The sequence below is a fragment of the Typopeltis vanoorti genome, chromosome 3, assembly GCF_054136105.1.
Source record: "Typopeltis vanoorti isolate ZY-2024b chromosome 3, IOZ_Tvanoo_1.0, whole genome shotgun sequence".
Classification (NCBI taxonomy): Eukaryota; Metazoa; Arthropoda; class Arachnida; order Uropygi; family Thelyphonidae; genus Typopeltis; species Typopeltis vanoorti.
In genome coordinates, this window is record NC_143551.1 from 130,189,630 (window position 1) to 130,204,410 (window position 14,781).

At 36.7% G+C, this 14,781-nt stretch overlaps 1 protein-coding gene across 9 annotated transcripts in view; it reads right to left on the reverse strand.

Annotated features, from left to right (window-relative positions):
* The window catches only part of LOC150108568 (peptidyl-glycine alpha-amidating monooxygenase B-like), a 521,418-nt gene that overhangs the window by 168,691 nt on the left and 337,946 nt on the right, over positions 1–14,781 (reverse strand). For all 9 annotated transcript variants that reach the window (XM_090390860.1, XM_090390858.1, XM_090390856.1 and 6 more), the window contains one exon: positions 12,196–12,338. In XM_090390860.1, coding sequence (XP_090246986.1) covers positions 12,196–12,338 — 143 coding nt within the window. The remainder of the gene's footprint in view (positions 1–12,195; positions 12,339–14,781) is intronic.

The window sequence follows — 14,781 nt, forward strand, 5'->3', positions numbered from 1 at the left end:
GACCCAGTGCAAGACTCATATTAAAAAAAAAAATATGTCAAGGCCAGCATTAACACCCTGGCGCATTCCTTCAGAATATATGGTGATATATTATCAAGTCTTTGAAAGAAAGTTTTAAATGGAATAACAGTTGAACAGCTCTCAGATTGTGAACCTTAGACTAAAATACACGAACAGTATTCAAGAAAAAAATGAAAGAGTTTGAGAAGTGGAACCAAACCTTGGAGATTCAGTGGTAAGATCTGAAGAAAACACTGGTTGATTCAGCCAGAGAGGCATGTGGTGAGGTTTTCTGCAAAGATGGAAAAATCAGAACTCCATGGTGGATACAGGAAGTTAAAGAGGCAGTGAAGGAAAAGAAAAAAGGATACCAGAGGTTCCTGGCATATAAGTCAGCTTGTGCTCTTAACTGAGACAAATGCAAGAAAGCTAAACACTGGGTAAAACTAGCTAAACAAAAGTCATGGGAAGACGTGGGTAAGAACATAGAAAATAAATCTCAAGAAGGTTGCAAAATATTCTGGAGGCTGTTAAAAAAGCTCAGAAATGGAGGAAAGAGTGCTGTAAAAGGAATTAGAGATGAGATATGTGAAATGATAACTGGTGAAAAAGATATTCTTGATGTATGGAGTAATTATTTCGAAAAATTGCTAAATGAAACAATCAGTGACAACACAGTAGTAAAAATCACTCAACAGGCATGCAATTAGGAATACATTTTCATACTTGACATAGAAACAGCCATCAAAAGCTGCCTGAAATGTGAAAAGGCAGGGGGAGTAGATGATATTCGACCAGAAATGCTCAATTATGGAGGTATAATAAATTTAGTTTAATCCTTTATCCAAGTGTAAGCAAACAATGTCTGACCCTTAAGTATCTTCAGGACTGAGGCAACTCGTGGTAAAGATTGACTAAGCTTTCATTACTTGGATTAGTATCTCCCATAATGCAAAGTACATCTCCTTGCAGAGATGTATAATGCTATACATTAAGGGAAGGGCCACAACCCAGAACGGTTGCAACCTTTAATGAGGTCTCGTCAGTGGGAGTCAGACCCAGAGGTGGTGATACTAAGGTGGAAGTAACGGAGAAGTCATTTATATATGTCTGCAAGGAGATGTGCTTTGCATTATGGGAGATACTAAGACAAGTGATGAGAGCTTGGTCTACCCTTACCGTGAGTTGCCTCAGAGTCCTGAAGATACTTCAGGCATAAACTTTGTTTGCTTATACTTGGATAAAGGATTAAACTAAATTTATTACAGTCTAACCAAGTAGGAAATAACTTCCAACATATGGAGGTATTAAAGTCTTACTGTGGCTGCACTGCATAGTTCAGAAGGCCTGAACAGAGGGACGAATTCCAGATGATTGGAGTAGAGCTCTCATAGTACTCACATATAACAAGGAAAATAAAACTGAATGTGAGAATTACAGAGGTATTTTCTACTGAGTGTTCCTGGTAAGATTTATGCAAGTATACTTGAGAAATGGTTGAGAAGGATTGTGGAAGGTAAGCTTGGTGAAGAATAAACTGGATTCAGGCCAAATAGATGCTGTCAGGATCAGATTTTCACTTCATGACAAATAACTGAGAAATCCTGAGAATATAACAAAAATCCGTATTTAAGTTTTGTAGATCTGAAAAAGACATATGACGAGGTGACAAGAGAGAAGCTATTCAAAACGCTACAGTTGTATGGTGTCAATGGGATATTATATCAAGCAATACTTAGTCTTTATTTGAGTTGTAAATCAGCAGTTAGAATTGAAGTACAGGAATATGGTTTAATGTTAAATCTGGCATCAAACATGGATATACATTATCCCCTCTGTTATTCATGGATGTACATTATCCCCTTTGTTATTCATTATCTATATTGATCACATTATGAAGGAAAGTGGCATTAAATATGATATCAAAACTGGGGATCTTAATGTCAGCTCTTCTTTATGCGGATGATGTTATACTTCTAAATAAATCCGCTGCTTTAAGTATACAAGATTCCCTGAATAAATTGAATAACTGTTGTCATAGATATGGTATGAAGGTCAGCAATAACAAGACAAAGTCAATGAAAGGTAGAAGGTAGAAGCACTGAAAATATCAACTGCATTGTGAATGGAGAACCTATAGAACAAGTAAAACATTTCAGCTACTTAGGCACAATTTTTAGTGATGACGGTAAATTAAATATGGAAATCGACAACTGAATCAACAAAGCTGGTATGGTAGGAAGTCAACGGAATAAATTTATATGGAATAAGAGAGAAATTAGTGAAAACACTAAATTAGCTGTATACAAGACAGTGTTCAAACCAATTTTAACTTATGAATCTCAGTACTGGGTTGGAAGTAAAACACTTGACCAAAGACTAGAGACTGCAGATATGAGAGTCCTGAGAAAGATTAGGGGTATGAACAGATGGCATCAATGGCAATATCACTTTAAAAATTAGGATATTAGGAAACATTGTTAGCATCTAGGAATGTGTTAGCAGAGCTAATCTCAGGTGGTATATTCACTTAAACAGAATGGGAAAGGAAAGTTAGCAAAACAAGTGTTCTCTGCCAGGTTAGCAGGAAAAAGACCCAGAAGACCAAGATATAGGTGGATTGATACAGTAAAAAGTGCCTTAGAAGATAGAAATAAGATCTGATAATGTTAGAGTCTTGACAGGTAACAGATTGATTTGGAGGAAAATTGTAGATAGGAAGTTAGTAATGATGTAAATTTTTCATGTAATACTATCATATCCTGTACACCCCTTGAGCGTACATAGCTGGTATGGTAGGAAGTTGGATAAATTGAAAATGGCTGCTGGATTTTGCAAAGGCATATAACTGTAACTATAAGAAACCCTGGAACCCTAATACAACAAATTCTGCCCTCTAAACTGGATCACTTTTAGGGGTTGGGTGTGAATATGGTAATGTGGCTGATGGAAATAAGTCAGAGAGTAGAATGTGGTAGAGTAGAAACTAGGAAAATGCAGGTGATCAGCAGTGTCTTATAGAGCTCTGTAATTAGATAGCAGCTAATTTCCCTCTTTGTTAATGATATAGAGAATAATACGAGTAGTATCTAAATGTTTTCTAATGATGTGTATAGCAGAGAGGGTAATAGTTAAAAAGGTGATGCAGAGATTGATGAAGCAATGGATTTGGGAGTGATGGCAAACAGTGAGTTGAAATTCAGGTACAATCATTATCTAAGAAAACATAACTGATAAGTAGAGATAAGGACGTTATTATCTCTATAATGCTTTGATATGATTACACCTGGAATAATGTGCATGGATCTCTGATTACTATAGTTCTTGGAGATGAAGAAGTGGTGGAGAGTCCGGAGACAACTGACGAAAATGATGTCAGATCTGTAGGTTACAAAATTTGGTTAATAGGAAAAAAGAAAAAAAAAGGGGGGGGGAGGAGCAAGAAAGTTTTCTTGCAATACTAAGGCAACCCCCGCCCACACACACTCATGCCTACTAGGGTTGTATTTCCATAAGTGCTTGGTTACATTTGAAAGTAAAGTTCCAAAGGTATAGTGTTTTGCTACTTAGCTGTAATGTAATAATGAGTACTAACTATTCTTTGTTTTATAACTATATGTAATTCTAAAATAATGTTAAAATTATATTTTACTTCTGCAAAAAGCCTCACTGAAACAAAAATCGAGATAGCTAAACAAACTTTTACACTGATTCCAAATATCAAACTTCAACAAATTCTGCCCAACAGAGCTCAGGAATAACTTATTATTATTATTGCACGGGAACAACCATGAAGTCCTAAGACTCATTGTGGGAAATCCAAACTATCAACACAATATCTATCATACTGCTCCTTGAATTCATTAATAGAATCCACACAAATGACTCAGGCAAACCATTCCATTCCTTTACCATTCTTCAAGCAAAAAATCTAATCCTCAGGTACTTTCTAACCACACTCTGACCCAACTTCCATTGATGACCTCTTGATCTGCATCCAATAGCCAAGTGATGAAACATTTCCTCTGCTTCAATCCTATAAACTCCTTTAAGTAACTTAAATGTTTCTATCAATACCCACCCTTTTTTGCCTATTAATCAACTTTTGCAATCTACAAACACACTTAATCTATCCTTATATTTAGCATCCCACAGGCCACTCCATCATAGTCACTCACCTCTCCACCACTTCATCTGCAAGAAACCCAGGACTAGTAATCCAGATGTGGTCGTATCAGGGCTTAATAAAGAGGAATGATAACTCTCTTATCTCTGCTTGTTAGTGTATTCTTCAATAACCAATTAATCCTGTGAACTAGCCTGGTTATTGAAGAATATGCCCTATAAACTTCAGCTATCTATTACTACTATCCCCAGATCCATGGCTTCATCAATTTCCTGGAGTACAGTCCTCAATGTGGTACACAGCTTGTAATCTATGCATTCCAAAATGCACAACGTTACACTTTTCCACATTAAATCGACATCCATTATGTTTTGCTCATACTGTTAGTCTATTTAAATCATCCTGCAAGTTCTCTACATCCCTTTTATTAACTATTACATTACCCAACTCTGCATCATCAGCAAACAACTGAATATCTCCCTTCAAATAATTTCATATATCATTTATGCAAAAAATTAAACAGAAGTGGTCCAAGCACACAGCTCTGTGACACACTATTAGTCATCTGCTTTCTTCTGGATTCTGCTCCTCCATATACTACTTTTTTTGGTATCAGTCCATTAGCCATCCTTTTATCCATATGTGACAGCATTTTATGACAGCAATACTTCTGTCATAACACAATACACTATTCCCATTTGTTGCAGTTTGCATAACAGAATTCCATGTAGATTGTAAAATCCAGCAGTATCACAGTGTAGCCAATCCCTTCATCCAATTCAGTTGTCACTGAATTCTTTTTTTTTGGCCAACTTTTCCAGTACTTTTACCACTACATCCGAGATAATAATTGGTCTATAATTTGCTATCACAGACTTAGATCCTCCTTTATGCAATGGAATTATTTTGCCCTCCTTCCACTCTTTTGGGACTTTGCCAGAGCTGAGACTTAAATTACACAGCCTAGTCAAAGGCATCACCAATTCCCCTACCCATTCTTGTAAAATGCAAGCCAATATCGCATCCAACCCTGCAGCTCTATTTGCATTCAGATTCTGCAATATACTAAATACCTCCGATTCTTCAACCTCTGTTCTCACAGTAGTCCCTGTCACTTCTGTCATAACACAATACCTTCACTTAGATGATATTATTATTATTATTACATGCAGTAGCACACTCAGGATTTAATCTTGGGGGGGGGGGCAAGTTGAGTAGACGATTTGAGAATACACACTATGCATTGCATACGACCTATGACTGAGCATCTGCAATGATCGCTAATTCATAAGTAGTATAGAAATAGAAGACATGACACAACATAAATAAAAAAATGAATTTTAATTAGGAAAAGATTTTTGGAAAATTTTCTAGTTTTTTTCCCTTTTTCTTTGGGGGGGGAAGGCCAGGGCCCCTTTGCCCCCTCTGGGTGCGCCACTGATTACATGACACCTCCAAGGAGTCCAAAGACTCATCGAGGGAGGACATCTACTCTACAACTCTCCATCTCCACCACTTAATCCACCAACTACAGCAAACTACCACTACCATCCTCACCTACACCAATGCCATCTGCTGCCCACCACCACGACATCACTATTTTTTGTCTGTTAATTGAATGTGTTCTCAAGGCTGATTTGTATATATGCGAGATGAAAAAAACCTGAGTTTCCACAAGAAAAAACCTTGGTACCTCTGCATGAGATTGGCAAACTCATCTTCAATTGAAAAAAAAAAAATAATAATAAAGATTACTCTTGTCACAATGAAAATTGAACTTAGGCCTTTTCCAATCAAAGGGCACAATGTACTATCATTCTGATTGCACTACAGAGGAGCTAATAAATACATTGTCACTATAACACCCTAGGGTGAGCTCGAGTCATCAATCTTTTGGTTAACAGCCAAATGTGGTAACTGATTGAGTCACAGAGGCATCATATACCCTAGCAAAATGATTAAATACTAGCTTCTTTAGTTTCCCTGACTTTGCGCTTGAATGTATGAATTCTGTATGAATGTATGTATGAAAATGGATGAATATTTACTACATACTAATCATGACAAGAATCACTCAGTTATTTTCAAACTGAAGGCACATTATCCTATCATTCTTCTAACTGTACTATGCGAGTGCTCAGATATTATTTTAAAACTTCAAAAGTCAAAAAAAAAAAAGTACTAGTTTTTTTCCCCATTTTTTTAATATCCTAAATACATATATATACATATATTTTTAAAAAGAATTAATGACAAAAACCGAGAAAAAAGAAAAAGGTTTAATAGTATCACACGACTAGTTTTGGCTTTTTTACAGCCTTCTTCAGGTGTTTTTATAAAAGTAAAAACCTTAAACACTGAAGATAAAAAAACTGCGAACAGGAAAGTCACTATATATATTTAACGTGAAAATGTTGTAGTTAACATATTCAAAGTAGTTCCTTTGTTGATCACATTGTTGGGTGAGTGCAGAGGTATAGCTAGAGGGGGGGGGATGATCTGTCCCGGCCGACACTTTGAACGTTTGTAGTTAATTCTAAAATACAGTCTCGAGAACTCAGTTCCAACTATTGTAATAGTACAGCGAATCTTCCTCACAATTGCTGCAAGTGTTGTTAGTTGTGAGAGGAGCTTTTCTAAATAAAATTGATTAAGAATTGCCTACATTGCTATGAAATAGACTTCAACAATGTCATCAACGATTTTGCTAACAAAAACAAGCAAGAAAAATAACATTTTAGAATGTTGAAATTAAAGTTTTGCTTCAAAAATAAACATAGAGTTTTAGTTTATTTCCCTATACGTCATTTTGACTTATTGAAGTATTTTTGGTGTGTATTGAGAGGGGCGGCAAAAGCTCTAGCTACACCACTGGGTGAGTGCGAGCATATGGCATCTCGTGAGTGCCAGTATTTGATCATGGTATAATGACAGTCTGGGAGGTTATAGCTTAAATTATTATTTAAACGTACAGGGTTGAGGATGATTTCTCTAGATTCTACAATTTTTCTCTCCAATTTGTCATGGCAACGTAAAATGTTGTTAGATCTATCCCAAAGGATTGTATGACCATGGTTTTCATCATTAAAATCGGCCAAAAAAAGGACATGGCTGGATAAAGCACTGGCACGTGTTCTCTAGTAAGCAACGTCCCTCCTGTGCTCCTCCATATGCAATTCAATAGACTTATCCGTCTGGCCAAAGTAAGGGATGTTGCAGTCACACCATATCTTATACACACCTGGATATTTTAGATTGTGATGGCTAGTCTTTGGATGGCTCACTAGGGAGCAGATCTTAGGAAGCAAAGTAAATAAAGTTCTAATGGTATATTTTTTGAGAACCTTGGCTTATTTTTGAGAAACTGTGCTTATGAAAGAATAGATATATATTTCCTTTAACATTACTCATTTCTTGAGTATGGTGACTAGGAGGATTAAAAAGGAATTTTTTAGTAATTTTTTGAGAATAACCATTCAGTCTGAAGGTAGATGTAAGAAAATTGATTTCTTTATGAAATTTGTCAGGATCATCAAGAAGAGAGCGAGCTCTATGTGCCAAAGTAGAAATAATTCCAAGTTTCTGAGGAGAGAAATGATGGGACTGACTATGGAGATATCTATTGGTGTGTGTAGGTTTTCTGTAAATCGAAATTTTAAGTTTTTCAGAAGAACGGGTTAGTTTCATGTCTAAGAAAGGCAGGGAGCAATTAGTTTCAAACTCAGCCGTGAATTTGATATTTGGATGTTGACTATTGAGATGTTCAAGGAAATCCACGAGAGAATCACGTCCGTGGCTCCAAATGAGGAAAATGTCGTCCACATATCGTTTCCAAATTCTAAGTGCTAAGAAATAGGAAGAGATAGCTTTGACTTCAAAATCTTTCAGATAAATGTTGGCAAGTACAGGAGATAAAGGATTACCCGTTGCTAGACCATGATTTTGCTTGTAAATGGTGTCTTCAAATCTGAAGTATTCAGACTTGACGCAATGAGTAAGTAAGGCTAACACTTTTTTTGGATAACTTGTCTTTGAGAAGTGTCAGGACTTCGTCTGTAGGAACATTTGTAAACAAGGATACAATGTCAAAGCTAGCCATGATTTAATTTTCTTTAACAGTAATATCCTTAATGTATGATACAAAATCCATAGAGTTATTAATAAAAGATGAAGATTTGCCCAAAAAACATTTGAGGTATTTTGCGAGATGTTTTGAAAGGTTGTATGTTGGTGAATCAATGCCTTCAATGATGGGATGAAGTCTTTTATTAATTTCACATAAATCAAGGAATAAGGCAAGGACACACCATTTCTTCCAAACTCTTCACATTAACACTGGAACATATGATGAGCAATTTAGAATGGTTCGATAAAGGAGTCAATATTAATGGAATTAAATTAAACAACCTAGGATTTGCTGATGATATTCTTGTTATTGCAAACAATATGAAATATTTAAAAGAAACGATAGAGGATCTAACTGGAAATTAGCTTACGGAATTAACAACGCATAAAAAAGGATATTAATTAAAGGCAACTTTAATGAATAACTTCAATATTTCGACAACGTTACGTTACCATTAATATTGTTCCTAAAGTCCTAATGGTGCCCTTTGGCAGGCTAATTTGGTTGTCTTGGCCGCTGGGCTGAAGTTCTCATAATGCATGTCTCCCAAATTTGGCGTAGTTTCACCCAAATTTGTTGAGGTTTGGAACGTTTTTTAGAACTGCTGATGATTCCTTGAATAATCTTTCGTACTTAAACTGTTGCGGTGTATTATTTTAGTTTTCTTCCAACGAATTCTATGGTGGGTATCTAAGGCATGGTCTGCCAGCCCAGAGTGGTTGTACTGGTGAAACCGGATGTAGTCTTTGTGTTCTGAAATCCTGATATTTGCTGTCCTGCCTGTTTGGCCAAAGTAGGACAATTTGCAGCTGCAAGGGACCTGGTATACACTAGTTAGGTCTAGGGGAAGTGGTTGGTCTTTGGTAGAGCGGATAAGGGATGCCAACTTTTTATATGGTCTATAACAAGAAGTCAGGTCATATTTTTTGAGGATATTGGTTATTTTTTCAGAAGTGCCTTGGATGTAGGGGATGGTAATAGATTTGTAATAAATTTAGTTTAATCCTTTATCCAAGTGTGAGCAAACAAAGTTTGTGCCTGGTGTTGTACCACCTTACCCCCAGGACTGGGGGTAAAGTGGTACAACACCAGGACACCAATTGGCAACTCCTATAGGTAGAGATGACCTGTTAATGCTTCTGGCTGGTATCTCCACTTGGGCCTGGCTCCCACTGAAGAGACCTCAATAAAGGTTGAAACTAGTCTGGGTAGAGGCCCTTCCCTTAATGCATAACATTAGACATATCCGCAAGGAGATGTGGTTAGCATTATGCGAGATACTGAGACAGGAGTGTTGGTAGCTTGCTCCACCTTTGCAACGCGTTTCTCTGGAGTTGTACCACCTTACCCCCAGTCCTGAAGATACTTTCAGGTGCAAACTTTCGTTGCTCACACTTGGATAAAGGATTAAACTAAATTTATTATATTCTAACCAAGTGAAAAATAAACTTTCGGTAATAGATTTGGTGTAATCTTTATTGTGGAGGGAGGGGGGTTATGGTTTGCTGGTTTTAGTATTTTTTGGGGGTTATTATAGCCATTGGCTAAGAAAGTGTTGAGGATGTGGTTTAGTTCAGTGGTTAGGGCATCCGCTCTACCAAAGACCAACCACTTCTCCTAGACCTACCTGGTATATACCAGGTCCCTTGCAGCTGCAAATTGTCCAAGGAGATGTGGTTAGCATTATGCGAGATACTGAGACAGGAGTGTTGGTTGCTTGCTCCACCTTTGCAACGCGTTTCTCTGGTGTTGTACCACCTTACCCCCAGTCCTGAAGATACTTTCAGGTGCAAACTTTCGTTGCTCACACTTGGATAAAGGATTAAACTAAATTTATTATATTCTAACCAAGTGAAAAATAAACTTTCGGTAATAGATTTAGTGTAATCTTTATTGTGGAGGGAGGGGGGGTTATGGTTTGCTGGTTTTAGTATTTTTTGGGGGTTATTATAGCCATTGGCTAAGAAAGTGTTGAGGATGTGGTTTAGTTCAGTGGTTAGGGCATCCGCTCTACCAAAGACCAACCACTTCTCCTAGACCTACCTGGTATATACCAGGTCCCTTGCAGCTGCAAATTGTCCTACTTTGGCCAAACAGGCAGGACAGCAAATATCAGGATTTCAGAACACAAAGATTACATCCGGTTTCACCAGTACAGCCACTCTGGGCTGGCAGACCATGCCTTAGATACCCACCATAGAATTTGTTGAAAGAAAACTAAAATAATACACCACAGCAAGTTTAAGTACGAAAGATTATTCAAGGAATCATCAGCAGCTCTAAAAAACGTTCCAAACCTCAACAAATTTGGGGGCATGAAACTACCCCAAATTTGGGAGACTTACATTATGAGAACTTCAGCCCAACGGCCAAGACAACCAAATTAGCCTGCCAGAGGGCACCATTAGGACTTTAGGAACAATATTAGTTTCTTGTCTTCTTCCTCATTTGCTTTTGTTAGTGCCTGTGTGCACATACCATATTTTTATGTTCCTGAAGATGGCAACGTGACGTTGCTGAAATATTGAAGTTATTCATTAAAGTTGCCTTTAATTAGTATCCTTTTTATGCGTTCTTAATTCCGTAAACTAATTACCAGTTATGTATGACCAACGTATAAGCCTTGCTACTAGAATTACGATAGAGGATCTAACAACTAAATCACTAGAAATTGGATTAGACATTAATTCTGAGAAAACCAAAATAATGACAAACCGAAAAGGATATGATGAAAGACAGCATTATTAAGGTAAACAATAAAGAAATTGAAACAGTAGATGAGTATACATACTTAGGAAAATTATTAACAATGAAGAAACAAGGAGTCATGGAAAAAGTGAAAAGAAAAATAGGAATGGGATAGTCAGCGTTTGGAAAATTGAAGAGATTTTTGAACAGCAAAATGAAACATGAGAATAGAGCAAGACTGTTCAAACCAATGTGTATTGCCTGTTATGGCATATGGAGCAGAAACCTGGTCAATCAAAAAGGAAATAATACATAAAATGCAAAAAAAAAAACAGAAAGAAGAATGGAAAGATACCTACTAAACATAAGACTCAAAGATCAAATCAAAAATGAAGGAAAAAAAGAGCTAAAACAACATTTTTACATATTGGAGAAAACATATTTCAAAAGAAATGAAAATGGGAGGGACATATTGCAAGACTCAAGGACAATAGATGGACAAATGGTTTACTGGAGTGGCAGCCATATGAAGGTAAAAGATTTTTGGGGAAGAACTTGAAAGAAGATGGTCTGGAAAGAAGAAGAGGGATAGCTATAGCCAGAAGTAGCTATAAAAAGGGTTAAAAGAAGAAGACGTATGTTCTTTCTTGTGGTTATATCATGTGCTTTAATATCATTTTGTTCTATGTTTATAAGAACCCATATATACATATATAATTTTCTTATATTTACTCTAAAACATAACCTAAATTAACTGTTTTCTTGGCTCTGTTTACCTCTATATCATATATCATCACTGGGCATGTAAATATTTTTATTAATTCTTTATTCTATAATATATATTTGTATACACATTTCTATTTTATGAATTGAATGAACCTGTCTACTGCTCATGGTCATGTATCATAGACAAAAAATGTATGAATTTTTGCTTCATTTCTCATATACTAATAATATACAAGTATGCTAATAATATATAATCCTCCCCCCCCCATACAAATATATATATGTAGTTAATATACATTAACATACACTTAGTCACTGGTAGTTGCATGCAACTAGTGAGATATCTGCCTGACTGGTGAGTCACCAAAATTTTAAGCCCTGAGCATATGCCATGACTGTATATTTTAAGAAACTTGCATACAAATTAATTTGATTTACTAAAGTTTTCAGTGTGAAGTCAATTACTGTATTTGTATGCCCTCCATGTGAAAAAAAGTTATACATACAGAGATAAATACAGGTAACTAACCCATCAGCAACATAGACATCTCCAATTCCACTGACAGCTACACTGGTAGGCTTACAAAAATGATGACTATCACTACCAGGTACAAATCGTTCTCCAAGTGTCATAAGATTCTGAATGACTACTGTAGAAGAAAACTTAAAAACCTGTTAATCAAATTATATCAATTAGTTACATATCCCTAAAAATTAGCAAAAATAATACTTCTTAAGTAAAAATTTTCACATACATAATAAATATTTTATTCATAATGATTTAAATAGAGATAAACTTTCATGTCTAAGGACAGCTGCAGTTATCTATGTTCTTTTAATTTATTTCATTACTATTTCTCATTTGAAAATCTTTTCAACTAATATACAATAAGATTTATAACAATATTCATACTTAATATCATAATATACTTCTTAGCTCTATTATCCATACTGAAATTCAACCGATTATTCCTTGAGCTACCATACCTTTCAACAATTCACATCTATCATCACTGTCATCAGTGCATCTGATATATTTAATGTGAAAAGCATTCTGAATATTAGATTCAGTTACAATAATATCCCATTATCTTACCTTTGAATCAGAGCCAGGTTGTAAAACTGGCATAAATATTATGATGGGGGTGGGGGGGAAGGAATGGTGGAGTCAAAGTACGATTCTGTGATAACTACTATAAGTCAAGTAACAAGTCAGGGAGAACACCTGGCTGAAGAAGTGTAGAAGGCTAGTGATGTCTTTCTCCATTATTCTGGAGGGAACTGAGGTGATGGCAGTTGGCCAGTAGTTTGATGGTACCTCCTTTTCTTGGAATAGGTTGGATATGACATTGCTTCCACATGTTAGGATATGTACCAGCTATGCATAATAGATTGTAGACATGATACAGGACAGGTGTTAGCTCTGGAGTTAACACCTGTCCTGTATTTGAAAACAAATGGAGGAATGCCATCAGGACTAGGAAACTTTGTAGTGTACAAAGTTATTTAATAATTTTCTGATGTTGTTTTGTCGAAAAACTACAGATGGTGTGTGGATTCCAGTATGTTAGGTGGCAATTTACCTTGGTCATCAATACAGGAGTTTGAGGAAAGGAGTGATGCTAGGAGGTCAGTTTTATCTTTGGGTGAAGATGTGTGTGTATGTGTACATGAGAGAGGTGGAGGTGCAAGTGAACAGAAGTTGTATCCAATGGCCTTACCAAGGGAATAGAGGCATGGCTTCCATTTGGACAGGAGGCAGGTTTTCTGCTGTTGGCCTTTATAAAATTGGATTTGAATTTGCTGTTAACTGCTTTGCATTTATTGTATATTTTGATATAGGCAAAGCATGAAGCTGGAGTTCTTGATGCAACCCACCTACGATACACTGCTCTGATACACTTTCTATTGAATCAGGGCTTGGAAAGTGGAGATGAAGATTCAAAGTAAAATAAGGGATGAAGGCTTTTATGCTGGTGAGGATAATTTCTGTGACTCATTCAGAGCAGGTCAGATGAGCTGAAGCAATGGTCACCACCATCTGGTACCTTTGTATTGCCAGAGGACGTGAGGTCAGGAGTGGTTTGAGGAAGGGAACTCTGTGAGAGAAGAAACTTGTACAAGATTGTAGTCTGAGTTGCCGAGAGGGGAGCAGACCTCTGTGGTGTATTTGAAGGGAGAATTGGTTAAAAAGAGATCCAGCATGTGAAGAGGGTTATCAGGAATTTGTGCAGGTAGATGAATGATTTGCATTAGGTCACTGCTCATGGCAAAAATTTCTGCTTCTCGTGCAGCTTGATCGGTGGTACTGAAAATGGAAGGCAGTTGGAATTACAGATACTGAGGTCAAAACTGACCTCACTGTTTGGACGGTTGGATTGCAGATAGTTGAGTTTCATGGAGAGGAATGTGAAGAGGTCTAAGTAGTAATCAGAATTTGGAGAATGGTAAATGCAGCAGATGAATATTATTAGATAGGGCAAGGAAACCTTGAGCTGATGGAGTGCAGGGGAGGGGTCTAAAGCAGGGGATTCTAAATTAGCCACTCTCTGGCATGCTGTATCTGATCTCACAAAGGTACTGATGTCACCCTTTAGGAATTGTGAAATGTGTGTAATGTAGAGATGACAGTGTGGACATAGATACTATTTGGGTTTCTGTCAAGAGTATCAGGTCTGGTCTGGATGACTGTAAGTGACGATGAATGTCATTTAGTGTTAATGCCATCGATGTTAGTAAAGCAGATGTGAAAGTGAGTTTTTAATGAGGAGATTCTTGCATGGTTTGTATGTAGTAATTGGTTGCATTGTGTATTTTTTATTGGAATTAGTTTGTGAGGAAGATTCCTTTTTGTTGCAACGTCACTGTCGTTGTTTATCAAGAGTTTATCAAGGTTCATCATTAGTTTGTTCATGGTTAGATGGAAGAATAGAGTGGATACATGCAGTGAGAGAAGACAGACTCTTGGACATGACATCCATACAGAGAGTGATCAATTTCCTTTCCATAATGTGTCTCAACAGTGCCTACCACATACCACTACTCAGACTCTTTCTCCAGACAGGACCTGTCAGAGTATGTGGCAGTGGGATTATATGCCAGTTGATCAAGTAGC